We start from the raw sequence: 26120 nt of genomic DNA on the forward strand, positions 1-26120 counted from the left end.
AACAACTGTAATCCTTGTCATTAATTAAACTAAATGATAAATACATAATAATGTTTATTCAAAATCTCTTATTGTTGCCGTCTATTGTCGGACTTAGATTAAATATTAAGGTATGCAATTCTAGTTTTCGTGTTGCTAGTTTTGTGGAGCTATTAGATTTTTGCTTTGGTGAAAATTGTCTTGAGTTCTCTTTATTGTTTTGTAGAAGGTAGGTTCCAATCATCTATCTAAATCATAACACCTTCATTTTCCACCATTTTATTATTTCGTTTCTTGATGAGTTTGTTTGGGTTGTTAGTAATTTGTAAGAAAAAGTCCGGGACAAATATATGTGTCTTAAATTCTAAGATTCACATTATGCGGTCTGGGGATATCCAATACGATATCAGGCAAGACCTGCTCCTCGTCCAATCCGAGCAACGCTTCCAACCAAGTCGCCGGAGCTGACCGATATCTATCAAGGCCAGCTCCGTCGCTTCCGCAGCCCCGCAACAGTTGCCTCTGCCGTATCAATTCAGTTAGTTTTTTGTAATTTTTCTCCTGCTCTTTGGTTTTTAATAACTATTGTGCTAATAATTTTCCTTATCTTGATATACGAGGCGATTTATGTTTCTGAGTTTGGGGTAATGCCTCAAGTTTGATTTCGTACAGTTTGTTGCAGTCCAGTCGTTTTATATCCAAAATCTGCTGCACAGTTCTTGTAAAAAAGGAAGAAAGAGGGGAATTGTCAAGTTTGCAATTTCTTAATTATATAATGATGAATGACTCTTGAATCCAAATCCTCTACATACACTAAATAACTAATTTTGGCAGAGTGAAATGTCTACATAGCATGAAAATAGAGAGACGTCACAAATGCCTAAGAGGCAAGATTTTTACAAGCTACAAAGATTTTGATGTAATGGGAGAAACCAAAATGGAGTATAGTAATCAACAGTCCAAAATCCCAAATCAATTCATTTCATCACTACAAAAAGGATGCTGCAGAGCTGGTCCATTCCATTATCTCTCCCCATTCGCCTTTTAACTTATCAATAACAAATTATGTATAACCTAGAATTAGTCACATTTGATATTCCTGTAAATTCTCCTCACAAACAAGTTGGAGCCCAGATATCCTACGGCACCTGAAATTCGAGTAAATCGTGTTATTTTTGTTCGTTTTCTCATTTATGCTGAGTTTAAAGACTGGCAAACTTACCACAGAGGATTCCCAGACCGAGACAGAACATCAGAGTGTATCCAAAATAAAAGCAGGTCTGGAAGAAGCCAGACATCTTAGTCTTGACGTGATAGTAGTATATAGAATAGGAGTATACATATAGAGCGGTGGAAGCTGCAGAGAAAAACGAAGTCCACTGCCAGTGGTAGTTCTCAGCATTCAGTAAGAAATATGTACCCACGATTGTCACGCAAATGGTGACAATAATCAGAATTACAAAGACGAGAAGCATGAAGCCATAGACATAGTAAACCTGTAAACAAGAAAACCACATGAATATGAGACCACTGACCATTTGGATAGATGGGAAAATAACCATGTTAAGCTAATAAATTAAGTAGCCTGTAGAAGAAACCTGTCACATCTAGATACAATGTAGGTCATTAACATAGTCTACCAAATAAAACATCTGGCAGCCACATACTTGCTTCCAAATATATATTCAAACAAAAGAGATGAGCTCATCACATTTCAATTAAAATTAACTGTACCTTGTAATTCCAGAAGGAAGTGAAGACGAAATACATTTCGATAAAAATGCTTCCGAAAGGGAGCAGACCTCCCATGAGAGAGATAACTGATGGAGTCAGATACCATTTCTTCTCAGGTATCGGACGAGGAATGGTTTTTACTCGGCAAGGATTGTTTGGCGCACCACTCCAGTTTCTTCCAACAACAGTGCCAAGAAGAGCCAACGGGAAAGAAATAAAAGCCCATATGACAAAAACAACCACCATGGTACCAAAGGGAATGGCAGCTAGAGACCCATAAAATATAGCAATTGTGTTTAAGATGAAGCCAATCCCAAAGCACAGGAATGGGAAAAGTGATGCTGTGAGGATCATTGATGTTATCCACTTCTTACCTAACAAGATTTAACAGAGGTAAAAACAAATAGGCAGACCAGTAAAGCATACAATGATACAATATAGTATGTTTATGACTGGTGTAAAACTGTACAATCAGAAAAGAATAGAGTAAAAGACATTGTAGGCTTTGTTAAAATAGAGCAGAATGCCACCTACCCCCATGACGTGAATACATGCCACCGCTCACATAACCAGCTATAAATGAGGTAAAAGCATAACATACAATAAAGGTAGTTACAATAGCTCCTCTCCTGGGTCATAAAAACAGATCAGGTATAAGTATCAAACAATTAAGATGGAAAAACCGTAAAGATAAACACAGCACATCAGAACTACGACAAAACCTTTCACGTGGTAGTAGAAATAGATGCAAGGGGTGGAGTTACAAAATATGCTGAAAGAAGGCACACAAATGGGTAATAGGAAATTAGGCTTCTGTAGCTGTAGCAGAAGTTACAAAGATCAGAAAGAACAAAATTTCCTTTGGAAAAGGATGTACAAGTTGGGTTCCTAATACTTCACAGGGTGATATTGGTGCAAAATCTCATAAGGTGAATAATGATATTCCACAAAAGATCTGTTCCATAAATAATGTAATCTCCGGGAACACAGCACAGGATTCATCATCATTGTAGTTTAATATAGGAAAAAGGATAACTCCAAGCTTTTTTTCAATGTAGAAACCAAATTGGCATCTTAAAGAGGCTCCAGCATACCCTATGTACAACATTCCAACAATAGCTAAAATGATGACAAGCAGAACAAGCGTTGCTAGTTGAGCACCAGTGCCAACAACAGCAGTGAGTAGAGCCAAATTTTTGGGAGGCCGAAACACATCACCATGGACAAGTTTCCAACCGGATTCTTCACTTACATCCCGTTCCTATAATAATAAAAATTAAACAAAAAAGAGAGTTCAATTATAAGGCATAAGCAAGTTAGAAAACACAGAAGTCATTCTATTAGGAAAACTCTTCAACATACTTTCTATAAATACAAGCTCCAAGAAACACAACACACAAGCAGTAATAGGCAATAAGGTTTGTAAAGAAAGATAATATTCAGAGTTCATTACCAGAGTCTCAAGATCATCATCCTCCCGAGCATATTTTGCATAATCATTGCGCAGTGTGCGCATTAGTATCATAGACACCAAGCCAGTGAGGAATATCACCATCATGAAAGAATTGAAGACAGAAAACCAATGGATCTGCAAAGTGAAAAATGCTTGGAAGAGCTGACTGTGAGAAATAAGCACACAACTAATGTTGTGCCAACTATTGAAAGGTAACTCCTCTTTTCCAGCATATATAAACAATTGTTCCAAATACAAGAACAGGGGCACACAAAACTTGATAGATATACGAGCATGTACCTGGTGCTCAAAAAAGGGGTAATCCAGATATACATCAAAACGACGTGCAAATGTGGTGTTAGTTTGAGTCCATTTGACAGAGTAAGTCATATCCAGTGTTCTCCCCTCTTCAAGTGGCTTAGGGTTTTCTTGAGTGAGGTTGACATGAATAATCTAGCAGTGCGAATTCCAGTTCAGATCGAGCAAGCTAACATATCTTGTTTGAATGAATTATCACATTGTAAAAAACCTCTCTTTTAGGCCAACCTGATTTCCATTGTAGTTAATTACAAGACTTTTGTGGGTAAAGAGCACATGCTTGTTATCGCGATTTCTATCCGGAAGAACCTCACCAATAAAACCTTCACAAAACATTTAGCAGTTCCATTAAAGTTATATACATTTCCACAAGAGTTATACTACTATATACAGACAAAAAACATACCCCACAATGGCAGATCATCTGATGACACGAAACCACCAAAGGCATGCAAGAAAACACCAGTTAAAAAGGAACAACAATGCAGTTAAGAGATATCTATCAAGCTTACTAAGCAGTAGCGGAAACTGGAAAGGAAGACAAGATGGACTTACCCATAAAAAACTCAAACCAGTAAGAATTGTCAATGGCATCCTTGAACTGTTTAACTTTTGCAGCATCTAGTTCAATTTCACAAATTACAGTCTTACCAACATCCTCTGCAGAAACATTGGTTACATATTTCACCAAAAGTTGTAGGGAATGAAAAGAGTAGGGAAAATAAAAATCAGAAACAAGCTATTACTCTTAAACTTTATGTCGATTTGGCTATCGATAAGTTCATTCCCTCCAAGAACCTCACCAAGCCCACCCCACTTGTGTGCAGCAGTTTTCGACGTGCGGCAAAACGGGAGGCTATAATAGTTATAGGTCTCCTGGGGGTTGTTATATGGGCCAACCTTGTTCACCCATAGGGTGACAGGATCATCAGCTTTGTACTACAGATTAATTGAAAACATATCAGCCATAAAATTCATAATGCTATCAATCCTTTGTGCACACAAGACACAAAACTTATCCAAATTATCTTAATTTCATAGAAACTAATTGATACTATGTTACTACATACTTAAATGAACAGCCATGAATGTTTGAGCAATTTGGCGCATATATGAAAATAAAACTGGTGCATTTAGATACCAAGCATATTCTTTGCTACTACAGAGTAATGCTTTATTATTTAAAAACTTTATTTCGTGACTTTAATTTCTAAGAACTTTTGGTAATTGAAAGGCAAGATGAAAATTTATTACTATAACATGGGGGAAAAAGAAAAACCCAACATGCTGGCATTCGAATATAGAAAATTACTCCATATAACTGCTTTTCTTCCCTCTCATTACCCTCAACTAACAAAGATAAACAAAACCCTCGTCTCCCAGTCTAAACACTAATAGCAGACAAGTAGAAAGCAGGAACCAGTAATCAAACACACGCATCGAACATAAACCAAATTATAACATGGATAAGAAGACTGTGAACAAGATCCACGTAAGACGAGGAATTCAGTAGCAAAACCATAATAAAATCACAAATTCCTCACCTTGCCGAAAACAGGAGAGGCGACAAAGGCAAGGAAGATGATGAGAGCGGACAATGATCGGACGTCTGACATCATCGCTTCTTTTTCGACAAGGTTTGCCGGATCTGAATCGAAAAACTCGTCGGATTGCAAATCACAGAAATGGGGCGATTCGGGTATATCTCTCAGCTGGTTTCAACGGAAATTGAGTCAGATCTCACAAATTGATCGTATTTCTTGTGAGAAAGAGCTCGGTTTATGTCGCCATTTGATTGAAGCTGCGATTTTCCGAGTGTGGAGGAGAAAAGCAGAGCAAATCTGGGTTTATGGCTCTCACCAGTGTGACTTTGGCTCTCAGTAAAAGTTGATGAGTCTTCGCTCAACCATTACATTTTCTATACGTTTATTTCTTATTTTATTTTATGTATATTTTATTTTTCCAAGTATCGATTCGTTATTTGGTACACGAACTTTGTCAAACTCTCATTTTAAGTCTGTAAACTTTAAAAATACCATTTGAGATCCGTCAATTATGAATTAATATCAATCGAAGTACTTTTTTACTATTTTCAAGTTTTTTGAACGAAAATACCCCAATACCTTGAAAAGTATATATTTTTAATAGACTTTTTTACATAACTCTCTCGATTTAAATTACTAGATTCTCATGTCACTATGTTGATATTTGTAATACACTAATTTGATAAGTGATGATAGATAAGTTATCTTGATTAATTTTAGCGTTTGGTAGATAAGATAATCTAATGATATGGCCCATGTTTAAGACTTAGGCCCATCAAACAAATTAGTTCATTTCCTCATTTATGGTATCAACCCAAAATAGGTCCGTTAACTTATCAGGCCTATATCCATAACCCATATTAAACACAAAATTACCAATATACCCTCTTCTTTCACCTCTTTCAATTCTGCGCCATCTCGAATATATGAAGAGAGTAAAATAATGCAACCCTCTTCTTTCACCTCTTTCATAAAAAATCTCCAATTCAAAATTTCTACACTCTCATAAAAAGCGAAATGCTTCATTTATTGATGTGATCTGGGAATTTGGTTTTAATTTTGGATTATGATGATATAAGCAATATAAGAGGACCATGTGATAAGTTTGTTAAAAATATATACCCTTCAAGGTATTAAGGGTTTTTTCGTCTGAAAAAACTTGAAAATAGTAAAAAAGTACTTCGCTTAATATTAACTCATAATTGACTGACCTCAAATGATATTTTCAAAGTTTACGGACCTAAAATGAGAGTTTCACAAGGTTAGTAGACCAAAAAAAGATGTTTCGTCTTTTCTTAATTATACATTGTACGGAGTACTATATTTATTAGAATTGGCTAGTATATTTTTTCCGCGCATCTTTACAATAATACTTTATACTACTAGTAGTAGTCTACTACTAGGGAAGTGTTATATTGCTAACTCCCCCTTAAATTGCTAACGGCAACTCATTGATAGGATTCTAACGAGATCTCACTTGCATATTTTCCGATGTCAAAATTTAAGAAAAAGAATTAAATTTTCGTATTTTTGTTGTAACAAACATACCTATGGCAATATAATACATATACAATGTCAATGTTAAATTGTGTTGACATATTCAATTAATTGTATTGATATGTTTAATACACTATATTGACATTTTGATCTAAAACCATAATTTTAGTAGTTTTTCTATCTTTTTAAATTTAAATAATAATAAAATGAAATTACACATGGTAATTTATAGACCACCTGGTCTCTACAAATTTTATGATTTTAAGTTAATTATAATTAGTAATTAAAGATTGAGTTATCAATTGTTCACACCCCACTATTACTATATACTACTCCCTCCGTCCCATAAAAATATGGGCATTGGGATTGGCACGAGAATGAAGACAAAAGTGATAAAGTAAGAGAGAGGGATGTGAATGTTATGGTAAAGTAAGAGAGATGAGGAGAATGGTAGGTAAAGTAGAGTTAGTGGATATTGGGACCTACATTATTTAAATGGTATAACTTTTGAAAAATGGAATGCACACATTTTTGTGGGACGAACGAAAATAGAAAATATACATATTTTTATGGGACGGATGGAGTATATCTAGTGGATAGTGAGACATACATTATTTAAATGGTATAACTTTTCAAAAATGGAATGCACACATTTTTTGTGGGACGGACGAAAATAGAAAATACACATATTTTTATAGGACATATGGAGTATATCAATTGGTAATAATTTTTTTTGTTTCTATACAAGAAGATTTAGGGTTTAGGTTTTTTTTTTCCTCAAACACCTTAGCGGTGGAGGGGTTAGGCAGACCCCCAACCTGTCCATATCATCCAAAATGGTAAAAAAGTCATAAACATACATAGTCCAAGCCCCCGAAAGTGACTTGAACTAAAAAATCAAGCTAAGACAGCCCCACAAGTTGGGCGCTATCTATCAATCAATCTAGCTAAAGCTATGTAACAAGGAACCAAAACATACGTACCCATGGTTGGCCCAAAAGTGACCAACTCATAAGGAAGAAAAAAGTTATACAAATAAAAAACTAAAAACCAAGTCGATCATCTATCTCGGTACCTGAATCTGAAGTTCGGATAGCCCAACTAGTCCATCCTCACAAGTGCCTTCAAGTACCGAGGTGCTGCATCAGCATCGAAGAATGTGAGGGCAGGGGTCTGGACCCCCTACTTGCTAAGAAATCCGCTGCTCGATTGCCCTCCCGATGGATAGGGTTTAGGGTTTTTTTATTTTTTTATTTTTATTAATTCTTAATATGTTTCCTTTATTTTTAAAGACTCATTCTTCAATAACATTCTAGTTTAGGGTTCAGGGTTCAGGGTTCAGGGTTTCAGGGTTTCAGGGTTTAGGGTTTAGGGTTTTTTTTTTCAAATTTGGACCATTTCTCGATTTATGCGTGTCATTTAGGGTTTAGGGTTTTTTTTTTCATTTTTTTTTCAAACACCTTAGCGGTGGGGGGTTAGGCAGACCCCCAACCTGTCCATATCATCCAAAATGGTAAAAGTCATAAACATACATAGTCCAAGCCCGAAAGTGACTTGAACTAGAAAATCAAGCTAAGACAGCCCCACAAGTCGGGCGCTATCTATCAATCAATCAAGCAAAAAAGCTATGTAACAAGGAACCAAAACATACGTACCCATGGCTGGCCCAAAAGTGACCAACTCATAAGGAAGAAAAAAGTAATACAAATCAAAAACTAAAAACCAAGTCGATCATCTATCTCGGTACCTGAATCTGAAGTTCGGATAGCCCAACAGGTCTATCCTCACAAGTGCCTTCAAGTACCGAGGTGCTGTATCCGCATCGAAGAATGTGAGGGCAGGGGTCTGGACCCCCTACTTGCTAAGAAATCCGCTGCTCGATTGCCCTCCCGATGGATGTGAGAGAAGCGCGTCTGCAGCTGTGAGAGCAAAAGACGAATGCTAACCATGTGGTGTCGCACCTCCGCTGCTCCCCTACGGTCTGAATTGAACACCTTACCACTGCTGCTACATCCAACTCGACCCAGACCTGTGATGAGAACTCCATAGCCATCGTCAGACCATGAAGAAGCGCAAGAAGCTCCGCCTCAAAGGCCGACGCGGCTACAAGGGGCTTGCAAAAGGCCCTCAGGAGAGAACCGTCTGGACCACGAACTACCCCCCCACCACCAGCCTGTCCAGTCGAGGTAGAAAAGGCCCCGTCTGTGTTCAGCTTCACCCAAGGCGCGTCAGGTGGATGCTAAAGAACACTCAGGGACCTCAGAACTCGCCGGCGAGGAGGAGCCATGGGCATGAAATCGACAACCGGGGTGCAACCCTGCCAATGAAAGGGGACTAGAACACCCGCCGCCACCAAAGTCCGCAACTGATGTACAACCTGCCAAATCACATGGGAAGCACGAAAAGAAATGCCGCGATGCTTGCAGCTATTTCTCTCCATCTAAATGAACCAGTAGAGTAAGCAAGGAATAATGAAGCTGATGTGCAAGGTGGGAGCCCTGTGAGAGGACCTCCACCAGAAACCTAATCTAAGTGCAATATCAGTGCACGTGTGAATGTGTGTGCATATATCAGGAAACCAGCCATCAAAGTAGTCCCAAACAGACCTCGCCGACTGACTAGACACAAACAAATGCTGTAAAGACTCGACATAAGAAGAAGAGACACAACACAGACACTTGGAAGCAAGGGAAATACCACGAGACTGTACATGACAATCAACAGGGATCTTCTAAAGGAGGAGGCGCCAGATGAACACGGAGGTAGTCGGGGTCAGCCCAGCATTCCATACCATGCGAAGGCCGAAGTGTCTAGGGGACCGAGTCCGAATGAGCTCCCAAGCTGAGGCCGTCGAGAACTCGCCATCATCGGTCAGACTCCATCGCATCACATCCCTACCGCCCACCTCAATCGGCACAGCCCTGATAACATCCAAAACATGCGCAGGCAAAGCATACCGAACAAGCAATTCATGCAGTTTATCATCATCCCAAGTACCATCACACAAGAAACAAGAAACCTCGTCGGGTGGGAGAGCAGTCCCAGGCTGACAATAGGTCCGAAGGGGACGATCCCCGACCCACACGTCATCCCAGAAGCTGATCTTCCCCTCGCCAAGGGACCACCTAATGAAACAATGCACATGCTGCCTAATGACAGTGAGACGACGCCAAATAGGACTATCATGCGAAGCACAAGGAGCAACAAAAGCACGTCCACGATGATTACAATACTTACTCAAAGTGTTCTGTGCCCACAAGGAATCCTGCGAGAGGAATCTCCACCCGAGCTTAATGCTGAAAGCGGCGACCAACTCGGGGAGGCGACGGATGCCAAGGCCTCCCTCATCCAACGGCAAGGAGATCTTATTCTTCCAACTGACCCAGTGAATCTTCTTATGCTGTCCAACGGTGCCCCAAAAGAATCTGGCCATAGTCTGCTCCAGCTCCCTCAACCAGTACCCATAGGGCTCCATGACCTGAAGGATGTGGAGCGGAGCGGGATAGTCATCGGGGTGCTCTTGATCAGAGCAAGACGACCCCCAAGAGAGAGGTGTCTGTGGGACCAGCTGTGGATCCGGTCAACCATCTTCTGTCGGATGTCGAGGAGGTAGTCAGCCTTCAGGTTACCTTTATAGATAGGCACCCCGAGGTATGTGAAAGGGAACGAGCCCATCTGAAAGCCTCCGACCTCCGCCACCGTATCTGCCCATGATTCAAACCTCGGGTGCAAGAAGAAGTGACTCTTTCCCCGGTTCACCATCTGACCAGACACTGCCGAATAGTGGTCAAGGCAGTGCGCGAGTCTCTCAACCGCCTCCCTATGCGCCCTGGTGAAGATGATGATGTCGTCGGCATAGGAGAGGTGGGAGATAGTGGGCGATGATCTAACAGCTCTGTACGCCATGTCCGGATGGGAATCAACCAGCCTGTCCAAGCTCCTAGACAGGTAGTCTGCTGCGAGAACGAAGAGAGATGGGGAGAGAGGATCTCCCTGGCGAAGGCCCCGCGTCGACTGGAAGAAGCCCGCAGGGGAACCATTCACCAGAACCAAGAACCAGCACGAGGAGATGCACCGTCTGATCATACTCACCCATCCCGACGGGAATCCCATCCTCTCAAGCACCATGAGGAGAAAAGGCCACTGCACTCTATCATAAGCCTTTGCCATGTCCAGCTTAAGTGCTAGATTAGGCGATGGGGCCCTCTTGAGGATCTTCCTGCCGATGTCATGAATCATCTCCTTAGCCAAAAGAACATTATCACAAAGCAAGCGACCCTTCACGAAACCACTCTGGTTCGGCGCCAGCACAAGAGGCAACAGCAGCGCCACATCTGCACCCACAATGTCCCAACAATGCTGGAAGAACAGGGACGAGAAGCCATCCGGACCTGAAGCACTGTCTCCACTGATGCCAAAAACTGCTGCTCTGACCTCATCTGAATCTGGCACTACGCAAAGACCCTGGCGGTCCACTGAATCCGGCAAGTTGTGCAGGATGTCAAGATCGGGCTGTCCCAGCTGCTCGATGTCTGACGTGAGGAGCTGCTGAAAGAACCCAACCGCCGACTGTCTGATCTCCTCCTCTGAGGTGAGGCTTTGGCCGCCTGCCTGAATCACGTGAATCCTGGACTTTACCCTCTTCTGTCGGACCCACCCATGAAAGAACTTGGAATTCCGCTCGCCCTCTGTCGCCCATCGAATGGCAGCTTTCTGCTTCCAAAAATCCTCTTCCATCCTAGTGCGGAGGACATACTCTGCGATGCACCTATTGAGCTCAGCCCTGTGCGTGGGTGTGGGATCCCCATCAAATGCCGCCTGGGCCAAGGTGACCGCCCCCTCTGCCTCTCTCAACCTCTCAAAGATGTTCCCGAAGACGTCTCTGTTCCATCTCTTGAGGAGACCTTTAACTCGATTGAGCTTGAACTGAAGATTAATCATACCAAAGAACCCCGTGTCTGCCTCCCATGCCCTGGCAATCTCCTCCGTGAAAGTATGATGCCGGGTCCACATGTTCTGAAACCTGAAAGACGGCCTCGGAATCTGTAAAGAGGTCTGACACCTGACCAGGAGGGGGGCGTGATCTGAGGAGATCCTAGGCAGATGAGTGACCCGGGTAGCTGCAAAAACTGTCGTCCAATGCTCCCCAAGCAAAACTCTATCCAACCTCTCCCAGACCCCGTTTCGTGTCCAAGTAAAATTAGGACCATCGAAGCCAGAATCAAAAAGCTGACAATCTGCAATCGCATCTGCAAAATCCATCATCTCACCGTGTCTCTCTGCTGTGCCACCCCGTCGCTCATCCTCCGTGAGGAAGGTGTTGAAGTCACCTCCAACGAGCCAAGGTGATCCATCTGTCAACAGGGAAATCTCTCTGACAAGCTATATCTGCCCACCCTAGTGCACTTGGCGTACACAATCGAGAGGTGAATGGGAACCGGAAAGATGGCGCCGTAACTCTCACATGCAGGACCTGGTCTGAGTCGTCGACCACCTCAATCTCCCAGTCTCTATGTGCAAAAATCCAAATCTTGCGGCTGATATTCGCACACCCAAACTGAAGGCCAAACCGCCTACTGTAAAAAGAAGGTCGGGGATCGGTCTGAGGCTCGATCACAGCTGCAAACATCACACTGTACATATCAATCATGTTCTTCAGAGTGCCCTGGGTGCGAGAATTCGCAATGCCCTGGGCATTCCAAATCACGAAGTGGCTAGACATGAGGAGATCAGTGGGACCCCGAAGCCCCAAGCTTCGCCTTCTTCAATCTACCCTCAGGAGGAGGGGAAGTGTGTCCCGTGCCATGGGCCTCGAGCTCTAGCAATCTAATGCGCGAAGCCGAGGCCTCAGCCATCAAAGTGTCCTGAAACTCTGTAACAAGTCGCTCCTCCTCGTCGTCAGACGGGAAGTCCTCCAATGCCCCAAACATGTTGCTGTCCACCGCAACAATGGCCAAAGAGTCATTCGCATGTCGGGATGTGTACGATGGGGAGAAGGATCCACCATCACTCTCGCTCTCTGAAGCTGAATCCTGGCCATCTGTGTCGGGGTCATCACCCCCCTCTGACTGAACCTCTGTCGGACTCACAAGTTGTTGCTTCTTCTTCAATCGTTGCCTCTCCTTCTTTCTGGCCCGGCTGGCTGCACTGCGTGTCTTCTTCTTCTTCCTAGGAACAATGAATCCATCATCCTTGGTCTCATGTGTCCCTGCCATGGCTAATCCCGAAGGCCCAGCATCAATGAAGTGTCCCGGGGCCTTCGGGTCGTGCTCCGAATGAGCAGTCTCCCTCTGTAGAATACGAACGGCTGGTCTCTGTACCTGGTGAGTCTCTGGCTGCCGTATCTCGGGAGTCTGTTTCTGAACTCCAAAGTTCCCAACCTATGGGACTCTAATGTGAGAGGCGCCTACCGAAAACTGGCCTCGAGGCTGTTCCTCGTGTCCCCTGCTGGGAGTGGTCTCCCGGTGCTGATCTCTCATCTCCTGCCTCGCTGGGGGATGATCCCCCCTCCACTGACTGGATGGGCCCGGCTGCCTCGGCACCCCGTGAGAGTAGTCCTTTTTGGGGGCATTGGACGCCTGCCAAAAGCATAACAGTTCTCTGCACTGTGCCCCACATGCTGACACTCTCGACAGTACAACGGTATCTTATCCCACTTGATCTTCAAAGTGACCCTCTTCCCCGCAATATCCAAAGCGATCTCCTCAGGGATAGGCTGGGAGATTTCAACCTCAACACAAATACGGGCAAATGAAACCCGTGATCTAGTGATCGTTGCCCGATCCACTTGCACAGCGTGACCAAACAAATTCCCAATAACAATCAAAGCAGACTCCTCAAACAAATGCACAGGTAAAGCAAGAATATTGCACCATAAAGCAACAATGGGGATCTCAAAAAATGGATCAAAATCAGGGGTCCACTTAAAGACACGCATGGGATGATGCTCAATATACCAAACAAGAGAGTTATTTGGACTATTTAAAATTTTCACATAATCACACATCTCAGATAATTGAATGAAAACATGCTTCGCATTTAAAAAATTCCACGACAAAGTACCTTTTAATTTGATGTTTCCCAAGGCTTTCTGAATTTGATGTGCGGTAGGAGAGCAGAGGAAGATTCACTGGATTAGCTGGAAGAAGAAGATTTGCTTGCCGTTGGATGAGGGAGGCCTTGGCATCCGTCGCTTTCGTGAGCTTGTTAAAGCTTTCAGCATCAAGCTCTGGTGGAGATTCCTCGCGCAGGATTCTTTATGGGCGCAGTTCACCATGCGCAAGTATTGTTTCCATGCTGGTCGTGCTTTCATTTCTCCTTACTCTGTGCATGATAGTCCTATCTGGCATCATCTCACGGACATTAGGGGTCAGGTTCATGGTCACATTAGGTGGTCCCTCGGCGAAGGGCGGATTAGTTTCTGGGATGACGTGTGGGTCGGGGATCTCCCCCTTAGGACCTATTGTCCGCCTGGGACTGATCTTCCGCCTGGGACTGATCTCCCCCTTGGCATGTTGAAAAACTGCATGATTATCTGGCTTTGTATGGTGTGCCTTTGTATGTGTTGGATCTTATCAGGGCTGTTCCGATTGAGGCGGGCAGGCGGGATGTGATGCGATGGAGCTTGACTGGTGATGGCGAGTTCTCGACGGCCTCAGCTTGGGAGCTCATCCGGACACGGTCCCCTAGACATATTGGACTTCGCATGGTTTGGAATGCTGGGCTGACCCCGACCATCTCTATCTTCATCTGGCGCCTCCTCCTCCAGAGGGTCCCTGTTGAGTGCTATGTCCAGGCCCGCAGTATCTCTCTTGCATCCAAGTGTCTGTGTTGTGTCTCTTCTTTTTCAGTCGAGTCGTTTCAGCATTTGTTTGTGTTGAGTCCGTTGGCGAGATCTGTTTGGGATTACTTCGATGGCTGGTTCCCTTACATTGGCACACACATTCACACGTGCACTGACATTGCACTTAGATTAGGGTTTTGGTGGAGGTCCTCTCACAGGGCTCCCACCTTGCACATCAGTTTTATTGTTCCTTGCCTTGTATATTGGTTCATTTGGACGGAGAGGAATAGCTGCAAGCACCGCGACATTTCCTTTCGTTCTTCCCATGTTATTTGGCAGGTCATTCAGCATTTGCGGATTTTGGTGGCGGCGGGTGTGCTAGTCCCCCTTCATTGGCGCGGTTGCACCCCGACTGTCGACTTCATGCCTTCGGTTCCTCCTCGCCGGCGAGTTCTGAGGTCCTTGAGCGTGCTTTGGCATCCACCTGACGATCCTTGGGTTAAGCTGAACACAGATGGGGCCTTCTCTACCTCGACGGGACAGGCTGGTGGTGGGAGAGTGGTTCGTGCTTTAGACGGTTCTCTGTTGAGGGCCTTTTGCACGCCCCTAGTAGCTGCGTCGGCCTTCGAGGCGGAGCTTCTTGCTATTCTTCATGGGTTGACGATGGCTATGGAGTTCTCATCACAGGTTTGGGTCGAGATGGACGCAGCAGCAGTGGTCGCAGTGTTCACTTCCGGTCGCGGGGGAGCGGCGGACGTGAGACATCATATGGCTCGCATTCGCATCTTGCTCTCACAGGTGCAGGTTCGGTTCTCTCACATCCACCGAGAGGGAAACCGGGCTGCTGATTTTCTCGCAGGTAGGGGGGCTCAGACCTCTGCCATCACTTTCTTTGATGCAGACACAGCGCCTCGATACTTGAAGTCACTTGTGAGGATGGACCAGTTGGGTTATCCGAACTTCAGATTCAGATATCGAGATGGATGATTTTTTGTACACTTGGTTCTGGTTTTTGATTTATATGCTTTGTACTTCCTTTGGGCTTGGCTATCCCTTAGCCACCTCACATGTTGTCTTGTTGGTTTTTTGTTCTCTTGCTAGATGGATAATACCCGGCTTGTGGGGACATCCTTGTTTAGTTAGAGTTCTTGATATGCATTTCTTTGTGGTCCAAGTCACTTTTGGGCTTGGCCAATGTATGACATTCTTTTGGTTTTGATATAGACAGGTTGGGGGTCCGCCTAACCCCTCACCGTGAAGGTGTTTGAGAAAAAAAAAACCCTAAACCCTAAACCGCCCTAAACATTCGTGTCCTTGCACGCAAATCACACACACTAAAAACACACAATGCTCTCTAGCCCCTCGAAATTTCCAAGTCAGATTTCGCCGATTTTAGTGTTTTTAGTTTAGTTTTTTTCCGTCAATCTTGTTCATCTTGGTCGTTTAATCTTTCTGTCCGTTTTTGTTTTTGATTTCGTCAAGTTTTTGGCCGGATTTTGGTCGTTTTTAGTTTCTGTCGCCGGAATCCACTTTCAGGTCATCTTCTTCGTTTGGTTTCCGGCGGTTTCTTGCCATCAGTCGTCGTGTCTAGGTGAGTTGTTGTGTCGTTTGTGTTTGTAGGTACATTTTTGTGTGTCTGCTTGGGTTTTTGGTGGGTGGGAGTGGTCGCCGTCAACTGAATCTTTGCGGCAATGGCGGACCCGCCGCAGAGGCGACTGCCGGAGCTGCTCGTGGTCTTAGACAGTGAAACAAATCGATTTTCAGGGAGGGAGGAGGTTTCTGAACAGGTTTGGAAGGAGGCGACGAATATCGATTTTCAATCAGAGGCTGTTCATGGTGACGAGAGGCTTCACTCATTGGCAGAAATAGAGGAGATGAAAAAGAAATTTCTGAACAGAAAGGTGGAGCACGTCTTTGCCTTGGATGATGAATATTGGAAAGAAATGGAAGAAGATAGGATTGCCGACCGGAAAAATGGCCACTTTATCGAAAATTCTGAGTCGCCGGCACAACCAATCTCTCACACGCTACGAAAAAATTCCTCAAAATAGCCGCCGGCAACACAGGTTTAGGCAGCAAACTCAATTCCACGACGGTCCTCTAGGGTTGCACCAAGGGTGGCGGCTTATGAGGCTGATACGTCCTCTAGGATCTCTGATGTTACGTCGCTACATGTTTCAGAGGATGAGAGAGGGAAGGCAGAGAGTACAACAGCAAGTTTGCATAATCCAAATCAACAAGAAGACAGTGGAATTAATACCTTTTGTTTGGGGGTTTCCGAATGTGGAAAGGCTGCAAATGTACTACATGGGAAAGGGAGTTTGGAGGATATCGATTTTGTAGGGGTGGTAGCTGTACAAGAAGTGGAGAATGGCTTGTTTTATACTCCCTCCGTCCCGGACTACTTGCACTTATTTCTTTTCTGGGCGTCCCAAGTTATTTGCACTATTTCCATTTTTAGTAAAAATTTTCACCTACAGCCGTAATATTTGACTTTGCTATACACTCATTCCTTAATCTCCGTGCCGAAAATGAAACGTGCGAGTAGTGCGGGACGGAGGGAGTACTACACATGCTGCAACGGCTACCTCTTTTCTCGGAGCTAGCGAAACATTGGGTACAACACTCATTAATGAAACACTAGCCGCCAACCTCACATGCCCCAAAATAGCGTCGGCTGCATTTAAGAAGGCTCCAATTCAAGATACACTCCAACCGCCTAATGGAGTCAACTCTCTGATTTTGCACCGAAAAGGGAATAGATCTTGCATGGAAAGTGGAAAACCAGCTGGTGAGAGGGAAGGAAATTTGCTTTATCCTAGAAAGCAAGCAATATAATCGAGATCATTGGGAGGTAGCAACATGGATGGCAGCGACAACATTAATACCGAAGAACATGCCAAATCGAATTCAAGCCTTTTGCTGTTGGAAAGAGTGAAAAAATCTGGGAAATCTTCAACTATTGATGTGGAGCGCGTGTATTTTGAGGACTCAACTACTCTGAATCCACAGTCAACGCCGCGTGGACATGGTGTTGCCATGTGTCAGCCGACTGGACTGGAGGTGGTCCCATTATCAGCGGTCCCACATGAAGAGGTAGCAATTTTGGACCTCTTGGAATCTCAACACACTCAGCAACGACACCTTCTGCCTGTTTCAGATTTTGGGCCACCGCCTTTTGGGCCGTCTACCTCTAAAATTGGAGGAGCTGGGCAGCCCAGCCGTCTATCATCAATGTTCGGGCCTGCTGGAATGGGGCTTAATCTTCGGCCCAGATTTACAGCCTGCCTCACAAATAAGGTATCCCCATCAGCCTTTTCCCCTTTTAAGCCCAATTCATTTTTAAATCTCCCTAAGCCCAATCCTTTTAATTCCCACACGTCCAAGCCTACTCTTTACCAACCACATACTCAGTCTTCTAAACCGTCTCATGACCTCCACCAATTTCCAGCCCTTACTAATTTTAAATCCACGCCTACACACCAAAATAAATATAACTAAATTCCTTCTCCAATTACAACCGACAACCCCTTGAATTTTATTAACAATCCCATGCTTTCAACTCAACATCCCATGCAAACCCCAGCCAACCCTCTAAACAATCATCATCATAATCCCTTAAAGGCTTCGAATTACCCCTCACTTAATTCCGCATATGGGGCAGCCCCAATGGCCTCAAATGAAATTCCTCCCTCGGACAACACTCTGAAAAAATCTACGCCACTCTTGACTTGGGCGGATTTGGTGGAGAAAGAACAAGGTGGTCCAATTAACAATGGAGATGGAATGGAGAAGGAGAAGAAAAAAAAGTGTTTTTTGGCCGCTCGATGGCGGATGTGTTGAGGATGGGACAGCCGTCGGAAGGCCCAATCCTACTTGATCACGCCCGAGCACAAAAGAGAGGCGAGGTCCGAATGGTCGAAGGTAAACCGTGTTTATTTTTTTCATCTGATGAGTCTGCCGATCTTGCAGGCCGTATAGGACCCGCCATTGTTGGAAAGTTCTCGCATTCCATCCCTACCGCACATCAAATTCAGAAAGCCTTGGGAAACATCAAATTAAAAGGTACTTTGTCGTGGAATTTTTTAAATGCGAAGCATGTTTTCATTCAATTATCTGAGATGTGTGATTATGTGAAAATTTTAAATAGTCCAAATAACTCTCCTGTTTGGTATATTGAGCATCAGCCCATGCGTGTCTTTAAGTGTACCCCTGATTTTGATCCATTTTTTGAGATCCCCATTGTTGCTTTATGGTGCAATATTCTTGCTTTACCTGTGCATTTGTTTGAGGAGTCTGCTTTGATTGCTATTGGGAATTTGTTTGGTCACGCTGTGCAAGTGGATCGGGCAACGATCACTAGATCACGGGTTTCATTTGCCCGTATTTGTGTTGAGGTTGAAATCTCCCAGCCTATCCCTGAGGAGATCGCTTTGGATATTGCGGGGAAGAGGGTCACTTTGAAGATCAAGTGGGATAAGATACCGTTGTACTGTCGAGAGTGTCAGCATGTGGGGCACAGTGCAGAGAACTGTTATGCTTTTGGCAGGCGTCCAATGCCCCCAAAAAGGACTACTCTCACGGGGTGCCGAGGCAGCCGGGCCCATCCAGTCAGTGGAGGGGGGATCATCCCCCAGCGAGGCAGGAGATGAGAGATCAGCACCGGGAGACCACTCCCAGCAGGGGACACGAGGAACAGCCTCGAGGCCAGTTTTCGGTAGGCGCCTCTCACATTAGAGTCCCATAGGTTGGGAACTTTGGAGTTCAGAAACAGACTCCCGAGATACGGCAGCCAGAGACTCACCAGGTACAGAGACCAGCCGTTCGTATTCTACAGAGGGAGACTGCTCATTCGGAGCACGACCCGAAGGCCCCGGGACACTTCATTGATGCTGGGCCTTCGGGATTAGCCATGGCAGGGACACATGAGACCAAGGATGATGGATTCATTGTTCCTAGGAAGAAGAAGAAGACACGCAGTGCAGCCAGCCGGGCCAGAAAGAAGGAGAGGCAACGATTGAAGAAGAAGCAACAACTTGTGAGTCCGACAGAGGTTCAGTCAGAGGGGGGTGATGACCCCGACACAGATGGCCAGGATTCAGCTTCAGAGAGCGAGAGTGATGGTGGATCCTTCTCCCCATCGTACACATCCCGACATGTGAATGACTCTTTGGCCATTGTTGCGGTGGACAGCAACATGTTTGGGGCATTGGAGGACTTCCCATCTGACGACGAGGAGGATCGACTTGTTACAGAGTTTCAGGACACTTTGATGGCTGAGGCCTCGGCTTCGCGCATTAGATTGCTAGAGCTCGAGGCCCATGGCACGGGACACACTTCCCCTCCTCCTGAGGGTAGATTGAAGAAGGCGAAGCTTAGGGCTTCGGGGTCCCACTGATCTCCTCATGTCTAGCCACTTCATGATTTGGAATGCCAAGGGCATTGCAAATTCTCGCACCCAGGGCACTCTGAAGAACATGATTGATATGTACAGTGTGATATTTGCAGCTGTGATCGAGCCTCAGACCGATCCCCGACCTTCTTTTTACAGTAGGCGGTTTGGCCTTCAGTTTGGGTGTGCGAATATCAGCCGCAAGATTTGGATTTTTGCACATAGAGACTGGGAGATTGAGGTGGTCGACGACTCGGACCAGGTCCTGCATGTGAGAGTTACGGCCGCCATCTTTCCGGTTCCCATTCACCTCTCGATTGTGTATGCCAAGTGCACTAGGGTGGGCAGATATAGCTTGTGGGACAAGCTCAGAGAGATTTCCCTGTTGACAGATGGATCACCTTGGCTCGTTGGAGGTGACTTCAACACCTTCCTCACGGAGGATGAGCGACGGGGTGGCACAGCAGAGAGACACGGTGAGATGATGGATTTTGCAGATGCGATTGCAGATTGTCAGCTTTTTGATCCTGGCTTCGATGGTCCTGATTTTACTTGGACACGAAACGGGGTCTGGGAGAGGTTGGATAGAGTTTTGCTTGGGGAGGGTTTAGGGTTCAGGGTTCAGGGGTTTTTTTTCCCCTCAAACACCATCACGACGGGGGGTAAAGGCGGACCCCCAACTTGTATATATCAAAAATCACCAAAAGCACATACATCAGACGAGCCCAAAAGTGACTCGGTCCGCACGAGAGATACAAAACACAAGAGCTAACAAAGCTACTATGGTATCCCCACAGACCGGGTACTAACCATCTAACTAAAGAGAGGATAAACATAACAAAGCTATACATCATAAAAAGAACAAGGATGAAGGCCAAAAGCGGGCCAAATCTAAAGGAAATCAAAAAACCATAAATCTAAACCACGAACCAAGTGAAGAAGTCATCCATCTTGATATCTGAATCTGAAGTTCGGATAGCCCAACTGGTCCATCCTGACGAGCGACTTCAAATACCGAGGCGCTGAATCCGCATCAAAGAAGGTGATGGCAGGGGTCTGGACCCCCTACCTGCCAGAAAGTCTGCTGGCCGGTTGCCCTCTCGATAGATGTGAGAGAACATGAACTGTATCTGTGCGAGCAAAGTACGAATGCGAGCCATGTGATGTCTCATATCCGCTGCTCCTCCGCGTCCTGAAGTGAACACCGCGACCACTGCTGCCGCATCCATCTCGACCCAGACATGCGAGGAGAACTGCATAGCCAGTGTCAGCCCGTGAAGAAGAGCTAAAGCTCCGCCTCGAAGGCCGACCCAGCTGCGAGAGGCGTACAAAAGGCCCCCAAGAGAGAACCGTCTGAGCCCCGAACCACTTGTTCAGGGTTCAGGGTTTTTTTTCCCTCAAACACCATCACGGCGGGGGGTTAAGGCGGACCCCCAACCTGTATATATCAAAAATCACCAAAAGAACATACATCAGCCAAGCCCAAAAGTGACTCGGTCCGCACGAGAGATACAAATCACAAGAGCTAAAAAAGCTACTATGGTATCCCCATAGACCGGGTACTAACCATCTAACTAACGAGAAAACAAACATAACAAAGCTATACATCAAAATAATAACAAGGATGATGTCCAAATGATGGCCAAGTCCAAAGGAAAACAAAAAACCATAAATCAAAACCACGAACCAAGTGAAGTAGTCATCCATCTCGATATCGGAATCTAAAGTTCGGATAGCCCAACTGGTCCATCCTGACGAGCGACTTCAAATACCGAGGTGCTGAATCCGCATCAAAGAAGGTGATGGCAGGGGTCTGGACCCCCCTACCTGCCAAAAAGTCTGCTGGCCGGTTGCCCTCTCGATAGATGTGAGAGAACATAAACTGTATCTGTGCGAGCAAAGTACGAATGCGAGCCATGTGATGTCTCACATCCGCTGCTCCTCCGCGTCCTGAAGTGAACACCGTGACCACTGCTGCCGCATCCATCTCGACCCAAACATGCGATGAGAACTGCATAGCCAAAGTCAGCCCGTGAAGAAATGCCAAGAGCTCCGCCTCGAAGGCCGACCCAGCTACGAGGGGCGTGCAAAAGGCCCCCAGGAGGGAACCATCTGAGCCCCGAACCACTCCCCCACCGCCTGCCTGTCCCGTCGAGCTAGAAAAGGCCCCGTCGGTGTTCAGCTTCACCCAAGGATCGTCGGGTGGATACCAAAGCACTTGCAGGGACCGTAGAACTCGCCGGCGAGGAGGCGCCAAAGGCATGAAGTCAACGGCCGGGGTGCAACCGCGCCAATGAAGAGGGACAAACACACCCGTCGCCACCAAGATCCGCAGGTGCCGAACAACCTGCCAAATAACATGCGAAGAACGAAAAGAAATGCCGCGGTGCTTGCAGCTATTCCTCTCCGTCCAGATAAACCAGTATACCAAACAGGGAATAATGAAGCTGATGTGCAAGGCGGTGGCCCTGTGAGAGGACCTCCACCAAAAACCTAATCTATGTGCAATATCAGTGCACGTGTGAATGTGTGTGCTGATGTAAGGAAACCAGCCATCAAAGTAATCCCAAACCGATCTCGCCAGAGGACTCGACACAAACAAATGCTGAAACGACTCGACTGAAGTAGAAGAGACACAACAGAGACACTTGGATGCAAGAGAGATACCACGGGCCTGAACATAACACTCAACAGGGAGCCTTTGGAGGAGGAGGCGCTAGATGAAGACAGAGATGGTAGGGGTCAGCCCAGTATTCCAAACCATGCGAAGTCCGAAATATCTAGGGGACCGTGTCCGGATGAGCTCCCAAGCTGAGGCCGTCGAGAACTCGCCATCGCCAGTGAGGCTCCATCGCATCACATCCCGCCTGCCCACCTCAATCGGTACAGCCATGATAAGATCCACACATGCAGAGGCACACCATACAAAGCCAAGTAATCATGCAATTTTTCCATATGCCAAGTATGATCATGCCAGAACCTAGAAACCTCAGCAGCAGGAAGATCAGTCCCGGGCGGACAATAGGTCCTAAGGGGGCGATCCCCGACCCACACGTCATCCCAGAAACTAATCCGCCCTTCGCCGAGGGACCACCTAATGAGACCATGAACCTGACCCCTAATGTCCGTGAGACGATGCCATATAGGACTATCATGCACAGAGTAAGGAGAAATGAAAGCACGACCAGCATGGAAGCAATACTTGCGCATGGTGAACTACGACCAAAGAGAATCCTGCGCGAGAAATCTCCACCAGAGCTTGATGCTGAAAGCTTTAACGACCTCACGGAAACGACGGATGCCGAGGCATCCCTCATCCAACGGCAGGCAAATCTTCTTCTTCCAGCTAACCCAGTGAATCTTCCTCTGCTCCCCAATCGTACCCCAAAAGAACCGGGCCAAGATCTGCTCCAATTCCCTCATCCAATACTGATACGGCTTCATGACTTTGAAGATGTGATGAGGGATGGTGACAAGGGTGCTCTTGATCAGAGCGAGGCGCCCTCCAAGAGAAAGATGTCTGTAAGACCAGCTGTGAATCCGGTCCACCATCTTCTGTCGGATATCTAAAAGGTAGCCGGCCTTCAGCCCCCCCTTATAGATAGGGACACCAAGGTAAGTGAAAGGGAGGAATCCCTGCTGGAATCCACTCGCCTCTGCCACCTCAGCCGCCCAAGCGTCGAACTTCTCAAAGAGGTAGAAATGACTCTTTCCCCTGTTCACCATCTGACCCGACACGGCAGAGTAGTGCTCGAGACAATGCACCAGCCTCTCCACAGACTGTCTGTGCGCCTGACAAAAATGATAACGTCATCGGCATAAGACAGATGGGATATGGCCGGCGCGCGCCTAGCACACCTACACTCCATATCGGGATATGTGTCAAAAAGCCTGTTCAAGCTCCTCGAAAGATAATCTGCCGCAAGCACGAACAGCGACGGCGATAACGGATCTCCCTGGCGAAGTCCCCTCGTAGACTGGAAGAAACCTGCCGGAGCCCCATTCACAAGCACTGAGAACCAGCATGAAGAGATGCATCGATCGACCATACTCACCCACCCCGGCGGGAATCCCATCCTATCAAGTACCAGGAGGAGGAAAGGCCACTGCACTCGATCATAGGCCTTAGCCATATCTAGCTTGAGGGCAAGGTTAGGCGAGTTTGCCTTCTGAATGAGCGACCTGCTGATATCTTGAATCAATTCCTGAGCCAAGAGCACATTATCACTAAGCATGCGACCCTTTACAAAACCGCTCTGGTTCGGCGCCACAACCTGAGGAAGCAGCGGCGCCAAACGCGATGTCAAGATCTTGGTGATGATCTTGTTGGTCACGTTGCAAAGGCTAATCGGCCTGTACTCTGCCCAGGTCGCCGGGCTTTCCTTCTTCGGCAAGAGTATGATGGTCGTGGCCGTGAAGCTGCGGGGCATGGGAGCTCCTAAGAAGAAGTCCGCCACTGCTGCCACCACCTCTGCTCCAACGATGTCCCAACAATGCTGGAAGAAAAGAGACGAGAAGCCATCCGGTCCCGAGGCGCTGTCCCCACTGATGGCAAAGCCGCCGCCCTCACCTCATCGTAGCCGGGGACTGCACAGAGGCCCTCGCGGTCTACTTCCTCTGGGAGACCGCGCAAGAGATCAAGGTCCGGCTGCTCCAAGTGCTCAACGTCTGATGTGAGAAGCCGCTGGAAGTAGTCAACCGCCGACTGTCTGATGTCCTCCTCCGACGTGAGAGTCTGTCCTCCTGCCTGAATGGCGTGAATCCGGGACTTCACCCGCTTCTGTCGCACCCACCCGTGGAAGAATTTGGAATTCCTTTCACCTTCTGCCGCCCACCGAATGGCAGCCTTCTGCTTCCAGAAATCCTCCTCCATCCTAGTGCGGAGTACGTAGAGAGCTGTGCAACGGCTAAGCTCACTCCTATGGGCTCCCGTGGGGTCCCCGTCATAAGCCACCTGCGCAGCGGTAACCGCCTCCTCTGCTTCCCTCAGCTTGTCAAAGATGTTCCCAAAGACCTCCCTGTTCCATCCCTTGAGAAAACCCTTAACTCTGCTGAGTTTGAATTGAAGATTAAGCATGCCGAAGAAGCCCGTCTCCGCCGTCCACACTCTGGCAATCTCATCCCTGAAAGTGTGATGCCTAACCCACATATTCTGAAACCTAAACGAAGGCCTCGGAATCTGAGCCGTGAGCTGGCACCGCACTAGCAAAGGGGCATGATCTAAAGAGATCCTATGCAAATGAGTCACCCTAGTAGCCACAAAGGCGGTCGTCCAGTGCTCCCCAAGAAGGACTCTGTCCAATCTCTCCCAGAGCCCACTCCTCGTCCATGTGAACGGTGGGCCATCAAAACCAGGGTCCAGAAGCTGGCAATCTGCAACGGCGTCGGCGAAGTCCATCATTTCTCCGTGCCTGTCTGTCGTGCTGCCCTGTCTCTCTTCCTCCAACAAGAAGATGTTGAAGTCACCTCCAACAAGCCAGGGGGCCCCGTCAGTGGCTAGAGAGATGTCCCTGAGCTTATTCCACAGATCGTATCTCCCCTCCCTCGAGCACTTAGCGTACACTACGGAGAGATAGATTGAAAAAGGGAATATCGCAGCAGAAACTCGGACGTGAAGGACCTGCTCAGAGTCGTCAATGACCTCGACCTGCCAGTCCCTGTGAGAGAAGATCCAAATCTTGCCGTTAGTGTTCGAACACCTAAACTGCAACCCAAATCGCCTACTAAAGAAAGAAGGCTGGGGATCCGTCTGGGGCTCTAGCACCGCGGCAAACAAAACACTGTACATATCGATCATATTTTTGAAAGTGCCTTGGGTAGTAGCGTTCGCTATGCCCTGGGCATTCCAGATCATGAAGTGAGAAGACATGGGAAACTCAGTAGGCTCCCGAGGCCGAAAGCCTCGCCTTCTTCGATGAACCTTCTGCGGGAGGGGAAGTGTATCCAATGTACTGCAGCACCGGATCGTCGGATTCAAGCCTCGTGTTCGGTACCACCACTCTCATATGATCCTGGTGGGTATCGCTGTCCATCTCAACCTCGGCATCATCCGAGGGAAAATCCTCCAAAGCCCCGAACATGTTATCACCGTGCAAAACCATCGCCAGAGGTCCGTATCCGAAACCGCGTGTAATAGAAGGCGATCTAGACCTAGAGGCCCGCTCTCTCCCTGATGAGGAATCATCCCTCTCCATACCCTGATGTCCCTCTCCGTCTGACACTGTCCGCGCCAAGGTGGCTTTCGCCTGCATCTTCTTTCGGTGCCTCTCTTCGTCGCCTCTCGTACCAAGCTGCGCTCTTGAAGTTCTTCTTCTTCTTAGGCATGACGAAGCCGTCGTCCCGTGCAGCCTGTGAACCCTCTGCGGCTGCTGAAGAAGGCCCGGGGTGTAAGACGGGGCCAAGGGGCCGGCTCTCTGATCA

General features: G+C 46.5%; 3 protein-coding genes across 3 annotated transcripts; 1 reads left to right on the top strand and 2 right to left on the bottom strand.

Moving 5' to 3' along the window:
- Positions 1 to 768: 768 nt before the first annotated feature.
- On the bottom strand, positions 769 to 5379 carry LOC121756536 (transmembrane 9 superfamily member 1-like). Its single transcript, XM_042152102.1, has 12 exons — positions 5029 to 5379; positions 4231 to 4423; positions 4040 to 4144; positions 3891 to 3908; positions 3713 to 3807; positions 3467 to 3619; positions 3167 to 3301; positions 2808 to 2974; positions 2248 to 2342; positions 1714 to 2087; positions 1202 to 1475; positions 769 to 1127 (listed from the first exon to the last, which is right to left on the bottom strand). Exons 1-12 carry the CDS (start codon positions 5101 to 5103, stop codon positions 1060 to 1062), a joined length of 1752 nt encoding a protein of 583 aa, XP_042008036.1. The 5' UTR covers positions 5104 to 5379; the 3' UTR covers positions 769 to 1059.
- A 4596-nt stretch (positions 5380 to 9975) lies between these two features.
- LOC121754885 lies at positions 9976 to 11790 on the bottom strand. The gene has a single exon (XM_042150176.1). It carries the CDS (start codon positions 11788 to 11790, stop codon positions 9976 to 9978), a length of 1815 nt encoding a protein of 604 aa, XP_042006110.1.
- Positions 11791 to 19713: 7923 nt separating this feature from the next.
- On the top strand, positions 19714 to 23173 carry LOC121754886. The gene is made up of 2 exons (XM_042150177.1): positions 19714 to 20279; positions 23155 to 23173. Exons 1-2 carry the CDS (start codon positions 19714 to 19716, stop codon positions 23171 to 23173), a joined length of 585 nt encoding a protein of 194 aa, XP_042006111.1.
- Positions 23174 to 26120: the final 2947 nt, after the last annotated feature.

This window comes from Salvia splendens, chromosome 11, assembly GCF_004379255.2.
Source record: "Salvia splendens isolate huo1 chromosome 11, SspV2, whole genome shotgun sequence".
Classification (NCBI taxonomy): Eukaryota; Viridiplantae; Streptophyta; class Magnoliopsida; order Lamiales; family Lamiaceae; genus Salvia; species Salvia splendens.